The sequence below is a fragment of the Hippocampus guttulatus genome, chromosome 11, assembly GCF_054856545.1.
Source record: "Hippocampus guttulatus isolate MCC_2025c chromosome 11, RoL_Hgut_1.0, whole genome shotgun sequence".
NCBI lineage: Eukaryota > Metazoa > Chordata > Actinopteri > Syngnathiformes > Syngnathidae > Hippocampus > Hippocampus guttulatus.
In genome coordinates this window covers 13277384-13295922 of record NC_141271.1, presented here as the reverse complement: position 1 = coordinate 13295922, position 18539 = coordinate 13277384, and the positions used below count along the sequence as shown (strand labels likewise).

Below are 18539 nucleotides of genomic sequence, written 5' to 3'. Positions count from 1 at the left end.
CATTTTTGTCCACACACGCACACGTACACGTATACATGTGTAAGTACAAATATAAATGCAAGATCGGTTATATTTATATCCCATGCTAAAAACATGTAAAAGTCAGACTTTTCATCAACACGGTACATCTGTTTTCACTCAGTTTTTTTTTACTCTGAAATCCGTGGAAAACGAAACTGACCGATGTTGAGTAACGAACGAGTTAAAAAATGCTAGCCATGTGTAAGTAAAAAAAAAAAGATAGGTTATTGTAGTTTTGCTATGAAGAGACCAGTCCGTTTATGAGCTTGAAAGTAGTTTTTACTCAGCAGCACCAAGAATGTGTTACAGGCTTCCTCGTGTTGCCAATCAACCCTAGAGCTCCCGCGACACCTTGTGGACGGGTGGTATAACAGCGGGTTAGAATGGCCTATGTAATTGGGACATTACCAAAATAATAAACAGATCTACAGTTATATTTATATCGCATGGTAAACACATGTAAAAGTCACACTTATTTGCATTGATACAGTACATAAACGTTTGCACTGCCATGGCTCGGCCAGTGTTAATTAAATGCTTGGAGGTCCTGTAAGACGTCACTTCCGCCGCCAAGAACTGCAATGGCTGTACGACAGGACCGCGGCATTCCTCTGAGCACTGTAAGTAGTCGAAAATAAGGTGTTTCTCGCCTGCAACAATCTATTTACAGCGTTTTCACAACATATAGCCGTTCGTAAACAGTCAAACTCCTTTAGCTGAATTTAAAACGCTGCCTGCTCAAACACGACGTCTAAATGAGCATAAGCGATGAGATAAGGAGCAAGCACCACAACTAATTATTATTAATAAACGTAACCTACAGCAATATCTCTGAAATTGTTCTATAGGTGTACAGTGTTCATATCATTTAGCTTAATACAGGTGTTACCCAATAAAATAGGTCTCATAATGGAAACATGATCTGGAAAAGATCTGTAGTCGGAACACACTTGTACCAAACGCAAACTACAACTTTTCAACAGCTACTCACTCACTAAATTCAAATGAATTCACATTAAAGGATAATAACAAAATCCATAAAAAGCATCATATATATTTTAAATTGGCTAATTATAGTTATTTTTGTCTGCCAAAAATCGTCATCAGCCTAAAAAAAAATCATATTATTATTATTCGGTGTTATTATTCATAAGTCAGGAAGTGTTCATCCAGCCATTATGCATCATGCGTAGCAAGCCAGCAAGGCTAAAATTACACATCCAAAAATCAGTAATAAACTCTGATGTCCTTATTTCTCTCTATCAGCGCATGCAAGAGTCTGGCGATTACATCATATTTTGCTGGCAAACATTCTTTTGAAAAATAGGCGCCAAATGGTTTATTGGCCAAAAAAAGCCAGTGTCCTCAACGATGGTCAAGGGTTGGGTGTCAACCGCCATCATTTCCATGATGTAATCAGAGGTTGTGTGAGCCCTCAGATCCTCTCCGGTACAAAGTTGAATACTTTTCCAAAAGCTGTGGCAACGTGAACAAGTCCCGGGTGACTGGCTTTCAGGCAGTGTCTTTCTAATCTTTTAAAATACTGCTTGAGTGATGACTGTGTTTGAGTGGCTGATAAGATTTGTTGAAGTTGTTGCACCTGGAGACGTTGTTGTGTTGAGGTTTGTTAGCCCCCTCCACTTGTGGATTGTTTGCAGAACATTTGGTGCAAGGAACTCACAAAATGCCTTCCTCAAAACAGTGAAGAAATCCCACACTGTCAATGCCATGTTTTGTTAATCTGACCTAAATTTGTGACCGGGTGGATTCAGAAGAAAGGAATGTTGATTTGTCCACCCAAATGTACTGACAGCCCAAGTCCGGATCTTGCTTTCCTGGATTATCATCGTCATTCTTGCTTTGTTTTTTTGTTTTTTTTTTCCCAATGAAAGCTACTTTAAAGGGTTTATCGGTATGACATCATAATTCATTGTCATCCCCATTTTTAGCCATATTGTGCTGAACTGACAAGAATCCAAATCTGAAATAAAATGTGTTTCGGTGGGGTAAATGACAAGTTTCAAAGGCATGCTTACTGAAGATCTGTTGTCATTGTTTTCGCTTCATTTGCAGCTTTCTCCCAAGTACCTTCATACCAATTCTACCAGCCACACCTGGCCTTTCAGTGCCATTGCTGAGCTCATAGGTGAGTCATCATGACCTAAGTGGAATACAAGAAAGAAAAAAAAAATCTCAGTTACATCCTGTAATTTCTTGAGTATAAAACTTTTTTTTCCTCCCCAAAATAATAATCTAAAACTGGAAGGGTGAAGGGTTATATACATAGGGTTAGGAGACATAATGACACATAAAGCCATCTCTGATTAAAAATTGCAATAGACCTGTGTTATCATTCATAGACTTTCCTGTCACTTAACAGGCCCAGTCAGTCTTTGAAAGGCAGATACTACAGTGTAGAAAGTCAGAATGTTGACCCTTGGTGGACAAAAATAATACCTGCACCTTGCATGCATATATTGTTGACATACTGCATAAAGCTTTACAATATAGAAATATTAAAATAAATGAACGGTCACCACTACTTTGCTGTTTTTTGTCTATTAGGGTGATCTGGAACGTAACATCGATGATAAACGACAGATTATCGCAGTTGGATGTTGTCAAATTCAATGGTCACCGTCATAGAGAAAAATCAAGTGATATAAAAACCTTACGGAAATTAAAAATATGTTTGTTAAGCAGTACAGAATCAGCTTCCACCTGAAAAAATTGCGAAGGAAAGGTCCACCATGTGCTCATAAAACATTTGACAACAATTTCCACCCTGTCAGCAAACTCGTGTTTTGCTGTTTGAATATATGTAAATTGTCTACTTGCAGTTTAAAACTGTGCAATTTTGACCAACATGCACTTCTCATAGTACAGCGTCTCGTTAATTCAGATAATATGAAGTTAATTGGATACCTCCGTTTTTGGGGAGTGAAATTGATTAATCTCAGATATTCTATGGTGATATTGGCTCACCATGATATCTACATGTAGCCTGCTTAATTTAGCCTCACTTTCGATTTTCCCTAGGGAATGCTATTTTTCCATGATTTCTTATCACACACTTAGATATGCTTTTGGACTTTGCCCCCTTCAAATTATGGTCATAAACTGTAACAAAAGCCAAGGAGTGAACTAGGTACATACAAACTGAATGCTTAACGGGTTTTGCTAAATGCTGCAATGCCGTACGATTTCGACATTCCAAGTTTACTTGAATTGCAGACCACAATGCCTTTCAAGATACAGTCTATCAGTGGCAGTTGTTATTATAATGAGTGTGTCCGTTTGAAACTCATCCAGACATTCTTTTATTCCGCCAACACTATTTACTGTTAACAAGAAAACAAACAGCTGCTCCTATTCATTTTGCCAGACAATGCCTGCGATCCAGATGCCCAGGCCGATGCATTTTGGATCGATAAGACTGTTGTCAAAGGACACGAATGCCTCAGTTTCATGGATAATGGGAATGGTTTGGACCACAAGGCCATGCATAAAATGCTCAGGTACCCACACCTTGAACATGGAGACTCGGAACAGACTTTTGACTAGTTTCCGGAAATGAGTAAGGCAAAAAAATACGATCAATTAATTATTGTCTCCACTATCATTTCTAAATGGATATGAGAATTTGAGAAGCTTATTGAATGTTCTGAACTCCTGTTTCTATACCCGTGTTGCATTAAGTGATGGTTGTAGTTCATCTTCTTTTTCTTTAAAATGCAATGTAGTTAAAAAGGTGCCTCTGATCTATTGCAGAGGAACAGTGCTTCAATTCGTAGTGCACACGTACAATCATATTGAAACCCAATAAAAGAGCTGCATTGGAATTTCTCTCTTTACACATTTAGAGCCGTGTCTGATATTTTACCTGTTTTAATGCTAAACCACATATATATTTCTTTTATATATTATGTACAAGAATTGTCACTCAGTATACTTCAACACAATAATGCAAACTACAAGGATAATAGTGAACATATTGTTAAATGAATACCTCCCTGTCACTGTCAGCCAATCAAAACGGAACATTATTATTGGCAAAGCCTTGTTCATGCTCTTCTGCTGATCGGTAATTCGAATTATACTTCTATCTGGTTGTTTATTTTTGTAAAACTGCAATTTGTTTTACATGTGCGTCTTTCTGTATTTTTTAAGCTTCGGCTACAGCGACAAAGTTGCCGTAAATGGTGTGGAGCCCATCGGGATGTATGGCAACGGTTTCAAATCTGGATCCATGCGTCTCGGGAAAGACGCATTAGTCTTTTCCAGGTCCAACAATGTGTCGTGCGTCGGGATGCTCTCTCAAACGTACCTGGAAGAGATCAACGCCCAACAGATAATCGTGCCCATTGTTTGTTTTGAGCACACAAACCGCAACTATATCCTTTTCTATACACGAGGTGCATCTCAAAAGAAAAACTCATGTAACTCTTACAGGTCAATCAACACAATGCAGTACTTTTCAGAACGCTTACTAAAAATCATTTCTCATGCGGGATTCAAAAATTTTAAATGGTGAATTTTGTATTGTGTAGGCTTTAAATTCTAGTAATAAAAATTATAAAGTAAAATTATAAAATAATTTACTGTTTGTCATAAATATATTTAAATATTTTTTTGAAAATTATTATTTTATTATAAATTTTTTTGTGAACTAACGACAAAAGTTTTCTCACTATTGTAATTTGAAATGTACCTATATATTAGGTACATATATATGCATATTTCTATTCAGCTTTGTCTATGATCTTTTGTCCTTGACGCACACTGTACTGCATGTAAAAGAAGAGCACAAAGCCAGTCTGCAAGACATTCTGCACTATTCTCCCTTCAAGACTGAGACAGACCTGCTCACTGAGATCAGCGCCATCACATCTACTTGCTCCACCACCACGACCGGAACACGCATCATCATCTGGAACCTACGCAGGTTAACAGTTCATATGATTTCTTCTAATAGGTAGAGTGTGGGCATGAGGTTGAGTAATTTGCCATTTAAGCACATTTGCCACATTGGCCATGAATCTTTCCAAAATATTTTCAAAATATTTAGAATTATTCATTTTGGCCAATGTTTAACATAAACAACTTTTTAAATGGCACCTTTATATTTTTTAAAACTGTAAAGCCATTGTATTGATTATAATTCTGATCCCAATTTATCTATTTTCTTTCTGTCAGGACATCCACTGGTGCATTGGAGTTTGATTTTCAGACAGACCGGTACGATATTCAAATTCCGTCTGATGTCTATGAGGAGTTCACCCGGCCTGGTGAGAGAATCCCCTCACATGTACCTGAGAGTGTATACTCACTACGGGTAAGAAGCATTGCCTCACACAGTAATTGCACAGTATGACATCAACCACTGACATAATATGGCACATTGAAAAAACATAACACACATTACATCATGTTATCTATGTTATGTGCAGTATATCTTACTGTATTATTTTTTCCCATGCGTACAGGCGTACTGCAGTATCTTGTACCTGAAACCTCGCATGCATGTTGTTGTACGAGGGCAGAAGGTGAAAACTCAGCTGATTGTCAAAAGTCTGGCCAACAGCAAAACAGACCACTATAAGCCCATGTCTCTTGTATCCTCTTGTTACTAGAATGATGTTATTGTTTTTTTGTTGTTTTTTTTGATCATGTAATTATGTGAGCATGTCAGCTGTGCCAATGTCATTTCCTTAAATTGTATGGCAGACCAAAAGAGTCCCCATCACTTTTGGTTACAACACCAAAAGTAGAGACCACTATGGCATCATGATGTATCACAAGAACCGTCTCATAAAGGCCTATGAGCGCATTGGCTGCCAACTCAAGGTGAGTTTTGCAACATCAGTAATCGACTGAAATTAATGTATTTTTTTTTTCATGTCTCGACTTGTGAATGTTAGCAACACAATATGTATAAAGCACCAGGGACGATCGATCACTCTTGTTTCTTTCACATGTGTGTGAAATTCTCTCTGGAATGACCTCCCACTGAATATTCGGCAAGCCTCCTCGCTGCCCATCTTCAAATCCCTCCTCAAAACTCACTTGTATTGTTTGGCATTCGACTCGGCATGACTTAGATTTGTTCTTGGTTTTACTATTCGGTGCTTTCTACCGTCTTTGTAACCGATTTGTTTTACTGTTTATTGTATATGTTAAATTGCTCCATGTACAGCACTTTGTATGCAGCGATGGCTGTTCGAAAGTTCCCCAATAAATACAATTGAATTGAATTGAATGTGTACAGCGCTGCAAACCCAAAGATTGCTGGAAATCTTGAAAGTGTTACCTACCCAGGCACGGTCTTCTTGGGCCCTGATAAATGACAAAAGCTGCGTCAGGCCGTACATTTCATACATGGGACGAACCCAATGTATTTTCAGATCTTAACACAACCACTATCACATCGCTGTTATAGGAACCATCAATACAAAAATACAAGTAACTGCACCACATACAGCTAGCACAGTTCAGAAGCAGTATCGAATAACATGACAAAAATATGAAATATACAGTACATGACAATACAATTTAAATAAAATATATTATAATCATCTGAGATGCTTAATGCCAGCTCACTTGCACCATAGACATCAGGCCGACCCTGTGAGGATGAATTTTAAATCTGTTTATTTGAAAATAATGCCATTGCTAAAATTATTTCAATTACAAATTCTATTCAATTGGGTCAGCACTATTGCTCCTAAAGGTCCAAGTCAGAAGAACTTTTAAATGGTTGTCAATGAAAGTCAGCGCATCTGATTGCTCGCCATTGTTAAAAACGTTTTAGTTCCTGGGTAAAACTTCCGGCTATTGAAATTTAATAAATCTATCTCAAGACCTTTATTAACTTGTCCAGGAAATCTCAGGGTTCGTCAGGGTTCATTCAAGGTCATTCACAATGCGTTCGGCATCAGTCTTAATATTTTTCTTTTTCGTGACGGAGAAAGTACAGGTGAATGTCTGGCGACTGTTTGGCAAACATCTACAACCTTGACTGAATCCTGATGAACCCTGATGAGAACGCAACATTTGCTGCCTTAAAAAAAAAACAGTCAAACTTGTTTGCCGCTCAGTAGGATAGGGGAATACTTCAGCCCTTAAACTCTTTATACCTCTGTTGACATGCCACAGCCAAACAACAAAGGTGTTGGTGTTATCGGGATCATAGAGTGCAACTTCCTGGAGCCCATGCACAACAAGCAAAGTTTTATTGAGAATGACAAGTACAGGTAAAGAGTGCCTACGATATCTTGAAATGTGGCCATTGTGAGCTAATCACAGGACATCAACATCAGTCGATGTGCTTGATTTTTTTATTTTTTATTTTTAAACAGAAAAACAATGAGCAGTTTGACAACCAAACTGGATGAATATTGCAATGAAATCCGCTTCAGGCTGACCAGTGGCGACCCAGGCAAAGTGGTGGAAGTAGGTGAGATCAGGTTTGTATTGATACAAAACCAAATGTGTATAGCCAGAATCATGAAATTTGATTAGGGAAAACCTTTTGTTTCTTTTTGTTTTGTTTTTTCAATTTTATATGTAGTTATCGCATTGTCAGTTTTTATCTGTCCAATTTTCACATTGAGATAAGAAAATTATTTAAAGGTGATGTATTTTGGCTTTTCCAACATTTCGTGTTCAGGATCAAGTTGAGTTGATCATGTTGTTGCTGTCCAGTGAAAGACACGTATGTCCATTTTTTTTCATTTAAAAATTATGCATTAATGGGGTTTCTGCGTTTTGCTTGAAAGGCGCTCTGGATCTCGCCCAGCCTAGTTGATCATATTAGAAGAGGAGAATTTTGGTGTGGTGTGGTTGTTTTTTTCCATGATGCTGAATGTTCATTTAAATATTGATGGGATTTGAATGTTTGATGTCCACTGATGATTTGAATCACAAGCTGGTGCAAACGCAGCATTTAAGATAAGATAAGATAAGATATCCCTTTATTTGTCCCGCAATGGGGAAATTACAGTCAGAATTCAGAAAGGAAAACGCTGGGTAGGGAGAGGGGAAAAAAACCACGCTCGAACTATCCTCTTCTGAGGATAATTTAAGTCCAGGATAAAAAAAGACCCTAGCACATAAATAAGCATAGGACAGTTACAACAAGTCACAAGACATAACATGTAAAAAGGGGGAGGATGAATGGGAAGGGGGGGGGGGGTGACCGCGACGCGGCAGTCCTGGCCAGCTGCACGGACACGAGCGTTCTGCAGGTCGAACCACGTCGCGGGGGAAAAGAATCGGAGCGATGAAGACGGTGATAATAAGGATGTGTATGCGCGTGTGGTTGTCCATTTGTGTATGTGTATGCGTGTACAGGTCATAGCCGCTTCGTCGAGGTCTGCTCATGAAGACAGTCCCGGCTTATCAGTCCATGGCCCAGAAGGAGGGGGGTGATGGTGGGGGCCCTAGATTCCATGCATACTTCCATCCAGGGGAAAGGGCCAGATAGCGTTGTTTGTTTTGGAGGGACGGCCGCCAACAATTTCAGACAGCCTTGAGTCCGTGGCCTGTATCTCTTCACTGGCGCCGATCAGCCAAATCCTCAATCTCTTTCCGCAGCGCGGATTCCAACTTCTCCATGTTGTTGTCGATTGTACGGAGTCGCTCCAAAACCGCATCAATATTGCGGTTGAGCTCAGTCACCGCTTGAGTCTGAGTGTTGGAGATTCGCGCCAAACCATCCAGAATGACCGGCAGCTTCTTCACTTCCAATAAAGCCGCTCCCGTCGGTTGAATTTTGCGATAGAACAGAAAGCTGCCAACACCAAACAGCAGCATACCTGTTATCAAAAGGCCGATAATGTAGATGTCTTCCACATCCTCAACGGACAGTATTGACAGGCACACCGTTCTCCACTTTCTCCATGGATCAAGGGCGTATCCGGTAGCAAATGTCCCCGGGGGGCAAGCAGGCTCCCCACTGCCTGCTCTTTTCGTTTTAGGAAACATCTTTTGCAGGCGATGACAGGCTGAAGATGCCTATTCTGCTTGATTTATTGTACTTCTTTTTTGTTTACAGCAAGCGTCCGGATCAAAACTGGGTAATGTGTGGACACTGCAGGAAATGGCGCAAACTGCCTGACGCCATCGACTGCAGCAGGCTGCCGGAGAGCTGGTTCTGTCACATGAATCCTGATCCTCAGTTCAGGTATTCAGTTTTATCAGGATGTGTCCAGACAATACATCATAAACTAAATACTTCCCCAAGCCACTACAGTATTACTGAAGGCATATTGGGTCTACAACTGGAACCAAAGTAATACTACAAGGCAAAGGTCACACACTCCACTCCATGAAAAACATTGCAATATGAGAATAAAATTATGATTATAATAAGAATACATTTGCAGTAGAAAAGAACATGTTCTAAGAATAAATATAAGGAGAATAAAGCATTATTTTTTTGACAGTAAAGTTATGTTACTAGAACAAAGGGTTGTTTTTTTTCTTAAGAATGAATTCTTAATTGTAAGAGAATAAACTCGTAACACGTTTGTGGGTTTAATGGCTGAGAATAGAGCTTTCATTGATATTGTCGTCACTGGTCCAATTTTTGTAAATATTTTCTTATGGTAACTTCCTCACTGGCTTTTTCAAATCAAATGCTATCTTAAGTTGACAAAGGTTTCTGAATCATAGAGCCGTTAAACCGCCTGACTGACCTTCAGTTACCCTACTCTAAATTCCTTCTGTTCACTTTACAGGGAATTACGGGTGTGTTGGTCTCTCGGGGAAAAAACAGCTTCTAAGGATTTAATCCCATGATTTCAGTACTATTTACGTGTTTTGCCAGGAATTGTGAGGTTGAAGAAGAGGCTGAGGACTCCGATGACGACCAACCTTCATACACAAAAACCTACAAGCAAAAGTATGCGTGTTTTGTTTTTCCTTCTAATCATTGATAAAGTTATAATCTGACTGTTTGTGATACAGTATATGTATTCATTACAGAGAGAGGGAAGACAAAAAGAAGCTAAAAAGTAAGCAGAAGGTAAGAACAAGTCCAGCAATCAATGTTTATTTTTCCTAATGTTCCAAAACTGTTTGTGTATGCGGAGCTGTTTTTGCACTGCGTTTAAATGTGTTTTTTCATTAGGTTGAGGAGAATCAATGGCGTATGGAAGAGCAACGCCTAAATAAGATGCGGGTGCAAAGTCAGGCGCTTCAACAGCAGCAGAATGACCTCAAACGCAAGCTCCAACAAAAGGTGTGTTCCATTCACCTATAGGCTACAGTGAACCCTCCATTTTATCGACCTTACAAATAGTCTATGAAACAGCTCGCTTCGCGTGTTGAATTTGGTAACATCACCTTGGTTAACTCTTTTTGATTTGCTGACCTGAAAACACTTAACGTATATGCACACAAACAAAGAGTACGTAAGTCTTGGAGCAAAGACATACAGGCTGTCCAGCAGAGCACGATTCCTCTGAAACAAGCAACAGCTAACTTAGCAGGTTCAAGCAAGGTTTATTATTTCACAATGCAGTTCAATGCATCATCGAGTCATATAGGTCCTTTTGTTATAGCAGGCATGGTCTCAATCGTTGTCGCTCTGTACCTTGTCCCGCAAAGTAAAAACATTGTCAGGAATTGGCCAGGAAATGTAGAGAAAACTCCACCTTGTCCTGTCCTACCCAATCCAAGCCATAGCAACAACCTCCGACTTAAAATGAAACTGAAACCCATTTTCAAAACAATGCGTGAGTATAAAGACAAACTGTGCTCAGCATTTCCCCAGTGATGTATAAAGAAGCCTTATGATGTTGAATAGTAATTTGATAGGGAACACACTGTTATTTGTTCATAATAAAGGCTGTTTTCGCTTACCTCTTTACGTTCCGTATGAAAATCACATCAATGATTAAAAAAGTAAATCTAACTTTTTGCAGCAGCTAGAACAGATGAATTGCATTCCCTTTCATTTCAATGGGGAACTTTACCTGGGTTTGCGAACGAAATAATGGAATGAATAAGTTCCACTTACTGAAATACTGTTCCATGTGGGATAGGAGAGCCACAGTCAGCAATGCACTTGACCAAACGTTGAGAGAACAGTAAAACGCATAAATGCAATGAACAACATACCCAGCCGGTGCTGTCATCCATAGCTCACCGAGACACTCCCATGCAGACTCGCTGACATCACACGCTACTTGACGGGGTTCACTGTATGCTTATTTACAATTATATTCTTATTCGGTAATGTTCCAGAATAGGGATATGTTGGTACACCCATTGCAAAATATTAACTTGTTTTTTTAATTTTACACGTGATCAATTGACAGACGCTAAAGAGACCAACTATTTCTATACACTCAACCAAAAGTGACATTTCCATGATGTCCCCATTCATGTCTTTTTTAAATTCATTTTATCTCCAGATCATCCATCCGCCCTCTACTCCCACGACCTCAGGGAGTAGGTTGAGCAGGGTGTTAGAACTGGAAGCTTCTTCTTCTCCAGGGATTGCCGCTGTTTGTGAGTTGTAGTTTTAAAGAAATATAGATTTGAAATCATGCACGTATGTTTATGATTGGTCTAAAAGTCAACCTGATTGTATGGGCATGACACCCCAGAGCAGGAACCTGAGATATGAAGCCCATAAGATTGCATTTTAAACCCATAACAACCCAGTAATGGCATAATCTCAAGCAAAGAGGATTTTTCCTTTTTCAGCTAAAAGTGAAATTGCGTTTGGATCCAATTCGTCTTGTCACGTTGTTAATTTGTGACGTATTGTGTATGTGGAAACTGCAAATCTTACATTCAGAAATGCTAGCTGGCTAATTGACAACGTTAGTTAATTCATATCTCAACCAAAGCCTGCTCTACCACACCGGCCTCAGTCTATTTGTTTGGTGCTCCTTAGGCTTTCTTATAATCGCGTTCACACGAAACCAAACTAAACACACAGAGCAATTATGTAAGTTTGTTTTAGTCAAAGCAAATTGCTAAAAAGTATGAACATATCCTACTTCTTTTCTCTTTCTAGCTAGCAGCCCACCCAGTAGTAATGGTTTACCAATTATTTCAAGCGTGTACTCCTTGTTCCAAACTTCAAGGTAGGTATCCTAAGTTGAGGCCTTGTTATTTTACACACTGTTGTGAAAGTGCCATATTGTATTATATTGCTCAAACAGGTTGGAAACAAGTACAAATACTATGGTAGATAATTGCGACGTATAGTATGCGTGACAATCCGCCGCTGCGTTTTCGGTAGCTCCAGTGACATAATGGCTCGCTGGCTCAGGGGCAGTGGAAACTGACAGATGAGTTGGACGTTAGATGAAAGCTACTTAAGGCTAACCATGATCACTGCTAGTCATAATAGATTCATATTAGTGACAATGAACAAGGGCAGTGGCACACAGTTTTTATATAAATATATATGCACACACACACAAAACATTGTTCCATGTGGAGTGAATTTCTACAGGCAGGTTGGTAGCTCTGTTCTGTATGTACCTCATCAAATAAGCGCACTTTTTGTGATTTTTCCATGTTTAACAGCAAAAAAAGAAGGACGTCTGCAGAGTCACAAAGCACGCCTACAAATTGTAATCAAAATGTCTTACATCAAAGTGCTTCAGATGCTTCGTCATCAGGAGATGTGAGCCCACTCAGAAATGAGGCCATTGAAATGAAAAATGCCGGCGCAGGCTTCATGGATTCGGTCAATGAGGGAAGCAGTTCCTCCCTTGCACCGCCTCTTGTCATCAACCAGACGCAAGCGCCAAATATAAAGGATGAAAAGGAGGATGAGGAGATGAAGAACAGAAATCCGGACCAAACAGACGCTGGGGTTGTTGCAACCGCCGAACGTGGTACTCAGTTTTCAAGAAGAATTAAAGAAGAAAACAATAGCGAAGTTCAGGCCACAGATGACTGCAATCAGATTGTGTATATAGATAGCGATGAATATGATGACATCTCAGAATTTGTACCACGGCCTACAGAGGCACTGGAACAAAAAGATGTTAAGGAGCCAGGACAGAATAAAATGCCCTTTTCATTAAATTGTTTCCATCAATCGACCCAGACAGAGGAAACGTGGCCGCCTAAAGACTACAAAAGCTTGTTTGAGAAAGCTGAAGAAAAAATAAATCAGCTTGTGAGCAACAGGGCTGATTTATTGGAAGGTGCTTGGACGAACCCTAGTCCTGCCCAGGCCGAGAAAGATTTGGGCGAAATCACTTGGCAAGTTGACTCTCTTGTCCAGGAACTGGATCAAAGAACCAGGGAGAGGAATCAACTGCTTTCTCAGGTCAGTGTTCCAACTCCATGCTGGACCTGGTGGCCACCCAGTCAGTCCACACTAGTTGACAAGCTGCAAGTTTTGCCTTACAATCTCATGAAGAAACTTCTTAGTGCTTGAATGCGCTTTTTTTAAATGAGGAATTAAGGACCGTGGTGTTTATGTGCAAGCGCAAATACAATCTAAAGTAGGAATCAGGCTGAGGTAGGAAACGAGCTGTCGCCCACACTCAAACTAACCCCCCATTTTGTCTTCAGGCTACCATAGAACATACACACACCTGTGACTTCCTGCAAACCACTGCCGAAAATCCAAAGGGAAATGATATTATGTCTACCAGGGACTAATACACAAGTAACAGATGCACGAGACTCAGGGCCTTATGTTGCCAAATGAAGTCTTTATCCCCTGTTCATATGAAGGTTCCTTTACTCTTGTCTTTTGCAGGCTTTTTCTCCAGGAAGACTAATGAAACCTGGCCCTTGTCCGGAAAAAAAACAACAAAAAAACTTTCATTCAAAGTTGTTCTCGGGGGGCCAGAATGAGTGCAAAATGTTTCATAATGCAGAAATACATGACATTTAGTTCACATTTGCCAAAAATATTCTATCATTGATCTCGTTCAGGCACAACGTTATTAAAACTGCACCGCGTGCTTCATATTATTATTTTTTTTTCTTGCCTGTCTTTTTTTTTTCTTTTGTTTGTTTGCTGTGTCTGACGCTTGCTTTGTCCCAACCTCTGGGGATCTCTCAGTTGAAGAATCTAGAGGAAGAAAAGGCAAAGCTGTCGTGCCAGTGTGAAGAGCTCAGGAAGAAGTTGCAGCAAGCGGAAGAAATAACGATCCAGAGTGGAAGCGGAGTGGTGATACAAATGGAAGATTCGTCCACAGAACCAGCAAACGGTACTTCAAGCTCAGATCACTTCCAAAGGTGTGTGTGTTTGGGTGGGGGGGTGCATTTATTCATTCAGTGGTGTGTGACTGACCACTTTTCCAACAATGCACCGTATCTTGGCTTCTCTCCCCCTTTCCCTCAGGCTGATTGAGCTGCGTCACAACATAGGACGCCTTCTTGTCAACAGTGTGCCTTACCTGGACCTGGGCCAAGTCAATTATGAGTGTGACGTAATTGATGAGATTCTGGAACAATATCTCGCTCAGAACTCTTAACGGAGAAGTAACTCACCATGTCCAAACTGGAGCCAATACAGATTTTTTTCCCCCCTTGATCTTCTGAGGAATTCAAATTCCTTCATCCATCCATTTTCTATCATGTTCTATCATACTCATTACATGATGACTGTCATCGCAAAGCACATTCTGACAAACAATTATTTACACCTATGGGAATTTTAAGTCTTCATTGGACTGAATGGCTGTCAGTTATGATGATCACATGAAAACATAATCAGGGATAATGAAAAGATCACTGTTCACTCACACCCCAGCATGTAAAAATCTAAATGAAGCGAACTTCAACTTTTTACAATGAAAGTAGAGAGTACAGTTTGTTCATGTAAATAATGAACTGCTGATACAAACCAACTCAACTTTATACAGAGTGCTGGGGGTTTTTTTTAATCCAAATCTGTGGAAAGTGTTTAAATGTATATTTTTATACTTTGTACATCATATTCTGTTCCTTTATTATATATTTTTTTTCACAGATAAAAGTTTGTAGATACTACGTTACCGAGCCTGTGCGCATTTCTCATTCCATTTGCTGCACCAAAGAACATAAGCTCCACTTGCTGGGACGACAACCTTTATATACACTTGATGAGATAATGTCGTTAGCGCGTCGACCTCACAGTGCAGAGCTGCAGGGTTCGATTCCGTCTCCGGCCTCCCTGTGTGGAGTTTGCATGTTCTCCCCGTGCCTGCGTGGGTTTTCTCCGGGCACTCCGATTTCCTCCCATGTTCCAAAAACATGCACGGCAGGTGCAGAACACTAAATTGTCCTTAGGTGTGAGTGTGAGCGTGGATAGTTGTTCGTCTCTGTGTGCCCTGCGATTAGCTGGCAACTGGTTCAGGGTGCCCCCCCCCCGCCGACTGCCTGAAGACAGCTGGGATAGGCTCCAGCACCTCCCGTGACCCTTGTGAGGATAAAGCGGATCGGAAAATGGATGGATGAGATAATATTGCTCGAACTAATGGAAAGTATGCCTAACAATAGAATAAAGTAAAACCTTGTTGGAAAGTACCTTGCCTCTGCGCTCTAAAAGCAGGGCTGCTACAAGCCTGTTATTTTTGTATTAGTCTACAGTGTGTATCCAGTAATCTTAGCCAGCATTAACAAAGGAAATAGCATTACAAATGATGTCGCCATTGTAAATCATTCTTTAGAGACAACTCTTTTCAATACACTGGGAGAATAGTCATAATATGTTACGGTTTTCTTGCAAAATGTCCAGAAAAAAAAAGTGAACTACCATCGCACCTCATGACAGAGCAATCCGACCAAGAATGGACCCCCTCAGAACCAGAGGCCTGATCCCATTGCCAACATGTTCCGGCGGCACACGTCCTGTGGCCGCCACTGTTACCCATTCAGGCAGTGCACATACTGCTGCCGCTACATGTCCCTGTTTAGGTGGTGCACGTCCTGCAGTCGCCACACATTACTGTTCCGGCAGCGCACGTCCCGTGTCTGTCACTTGTTCCTGTTCCAGCGGTGCACTTCCTGCGGACACCACCCGTGTCAATTTACCACCGCATGTCTAGCGGCGGGCGGCCCGGTAGTCCAGTGGTTAGCACGTCGACTTCACAGTGCAGAGGTACCGGGTTCGATTCCAGCTCCGGCCTCCCTGTGTGGAGTTTGCAATGTTCTCCCCGGGCCTGCGTGGGTTTTCTCCGGGTACTCCGGTTTCCTCCCACATTCCAAAAAACATGCATGGCAGGCTGATTGATCACTCTAAATTGTCCCTAGGTGTGAGTGAGGGCGTGCATGGTTGTTCGTCTCTGTGTGCCCTGCGATTGTCTGGCTACCAATTCGGGGTGTCCCCCGCCTACTGCCCGAAGACAGCTGGGATAGGCTCCAGCACCCCCGCGACCCTAGTGAGGATGAAGCGGTTCGGAAGATGAATGAATGAATGAATGTCTAGCGGCCACCACTGGGTGACATATGGACGTCTAGGATCCATCCTGTTTTTTTTGGGGGTGGGGGGGGGGGGAGATTGTCATGGGTTTGTTCTGTTTGTCTCCAGCAGGTGGCGTTGGAGGGCTTCTCCTCCAGCGTTGCACCTGTCATTTTGTCGTCAGACCTTTTTATTTATAAGGACTGCCACGCCAACCACTCGCTGTTGAGTCTTTAAGCTACTGTCGTGCGTTTTTGTTTATTTGTGACTTTAACTTATTGGGGTTTTCAGGACTTTGTTTGTGTTGTTTATTTTTTTGAGCGTGCCCTCTCAGTGTTTTTGTTCAGTACACTGTGCCATCCTGCGTTTTTGGTCCTTTACCATCGCACCTCATGACAAACATATGTTGAACACGATTTGTACATCATGGTACTCTTTTTTTAAGTTCAACACAACACATCACCGTCATTGGAATAGGGTTGATACATCTCAGACCAAAAAAATGTAAGAACTTGTTGACCAATGTTATTCACCAAAACCATCTTTGGTTGGTTTGTGGTGGTGGTTTTACAGCTTTCACCACATCTACCCACTGCGCCGGCAGCCTTAATTCAGTCAAGGCATAGATGTTACTTTAGAAAAAGCTCAACATACACCACCAAGCAGCAACACAAAAAGTATGAATACTGAAATAATTATTGTCTTGTCTCAATAAATACATACAGTATATAATTTGCTTAGTTGAACACAAGGGGCAGATTAGTTGTACCTTCTACTGTCTTGATGAGATTTTAACCCACAGGTATAATGCTCAGACCCAGCGGCCACATCCGGTCGCCCAACATCATGCTAAAATCTATCAAAATTTCAAAGTGTCATATGTAGCAAATGAAAATTTTCCCATATTGCAGCATTTTTTGTTGTTGTTACTAAACCCCTTCTACAGTAACTTGAACAACTATTATCCTTTTGATTTTAAGATATTAGCCATCCAGTCGTTGTGAATAATGGCAATTAAACCTTTATATGGTTTCATTATTACGGCCCTTTGAGGGCCAACTGTAGCCACAATGTGTTTTCTTTCCGCCTGTCACCACACTTCGTTAACATCAGTATATAAAGGTGCATTTGGAAAAAAAGAATTTGAAGTCTATCCATCCATCCATTTTTAACACTGCTTTTCTTGAACAGGGTCTTGGGGAGTTGCTGAAGCCTATCCCGGCTGACTTATAATGGAAGGCGGACTACACCTGGAAGGCGGACTACACCTTGTAGTGGTCGCCAGTTAGTCACAGGGCACATACAGTATCAAGCCAAACAACCCTTCACACTCACATCCACACCATCCCTGAGTGGGAACTGATACCACGCTGCCCGCACACAAGTCAGGTGAATGTACCACTACACCATCAGCAAGTTAATTTGAACACTTAACTAAGTGAAATGAGATCATATCCCACAGCACTTTGGTCGAAATCTGTCACGATAAACTAACAACAGTGGTTGGGAATCAGTGGTTTCGACAATCCACAGATGTGGTACTACGGTACTGTATTTCAGTTCAATCAAAATTGTCTTCCCTTACCTACGTAGATCCGGAGCGCCTTGCCGTGTCTTAAGTCAATATGTGCTGTGTGTGTGTGTGCGTGTGCGCACGTGTGTGTTTGTGTTTATATGTGATGATGGGAGTGTTTTTTTTTTTTGGTCCAGTACGTTTCCATTCATCATTCATGTTTTTTTTCTGTATTGCCTTTTTGATGAATGAAAACTGCTAAACTGTGTTAATAAAATTTGATGTGACACTTAAGCTGAGTGAACGGCGGAAGTATTTTTTGACAGAAATTTGCTTCATAGTATTTACCCCCTTCCTGATTTCTGTGTTCTTTGCATATTTGTCATGTACAAGTTTTGTTTAGTCAAACCAATACAAAATGCAGTTTTTAAATGCCAATTCTATTTATTAAGGCACCAAAAAAAACCTATCTGTCCCTATGTGAAAAAGTAAGGGGGGGGGGGGCTTGTTAACTCACAAAGTAACTGTGACAGTCAAAGACAAGTTGAACCACTGGGAGGTAGGAGACAATGATTTTGTTGTTACTGCTGCCAAGGTGCTTGTTTTCCTCCTTGCTGTGTCGCTGTGTCTGTT

General features: G+C 40.7%; 1 protein-coding gene across 4 annotated transcripts; it reads left to right on the top strand.

Annotated features, from left to right (window-relative positions):
• The first annotated feature begins 542 nt into the window (after window positions 1-542).
• Window positions 543-18220, top strand: morc3a (MORC family CW-type zinc finger 3a). 4 transcript variants are annotated; one of them, XM_086123152.1, is made up of 19 exons: window positions 543-641; window positions 2095-2167; window positions 3407-3539; window positions 4192-4415; window positions 4810-4966; window positions 5218-5356; window positions 5508-5636; window positions 5749-5868; window positions 7177-7274; window positions 7380-7487; window positions 9077-9205; window positions 9851-9925; window positions 10009-10048; window positions 10154-10264; window positions 11442-11538; window positions 12053-12122; window positions 12571-13324; window positions 14072-14219; window positions 17585-18220. In XM_086123152.1, the coding sequence occupies exons 1-19, from the start codon at window positions 603-605 to the stop codon at window positions 17617-17619; spliced, it is 2679 nt and encodes an 892-aa protein (XP_085979278.1). In that variant the 5' UTR covers window positions 543-602; the 3' UTR covers window positions 17620-18220. The 4 variants fall into 4 exon arrangements, with proteins under 4 accessions (XP_085979278.1, XP_085979279.1, XP_085979280.1 ...); XM_086123153.1 differs by lacking the exon at window positions 17585-18220 and adding an exon at window positions 14354-14490; XM_086123151.1 differs by lacking the exon at window positions 17585-18220 and adding an exon at window positions 14354-15516 and having other exon boundaries at window positions 544-641; window positions 14072-14247.
• Window positions 18221-18539: the final 319 nt, after the last annotated feature.

Coding starts and splice junctions, on each gene's coding strand:
- morc3a (XM_086123151.1), top strand. CDS start 603: ATGGCTGTACGACAGGACCGCGGCATTCCTCTGAGCACT. Junction 642..2,094: donor GCGGCATTCCTCTGAGCACT/GTAAGTAGTCGA, acceptor CTTCATTTGCAG/CTTTCTCCCAAGTACCTTCA. Junction 3,540..4,191: donor GCCATGCATAAAATGCTCAG/GTACCCACACCT, acceptor GTATTTTTTAAG/CTTCGGCTACAGCGACAAAG.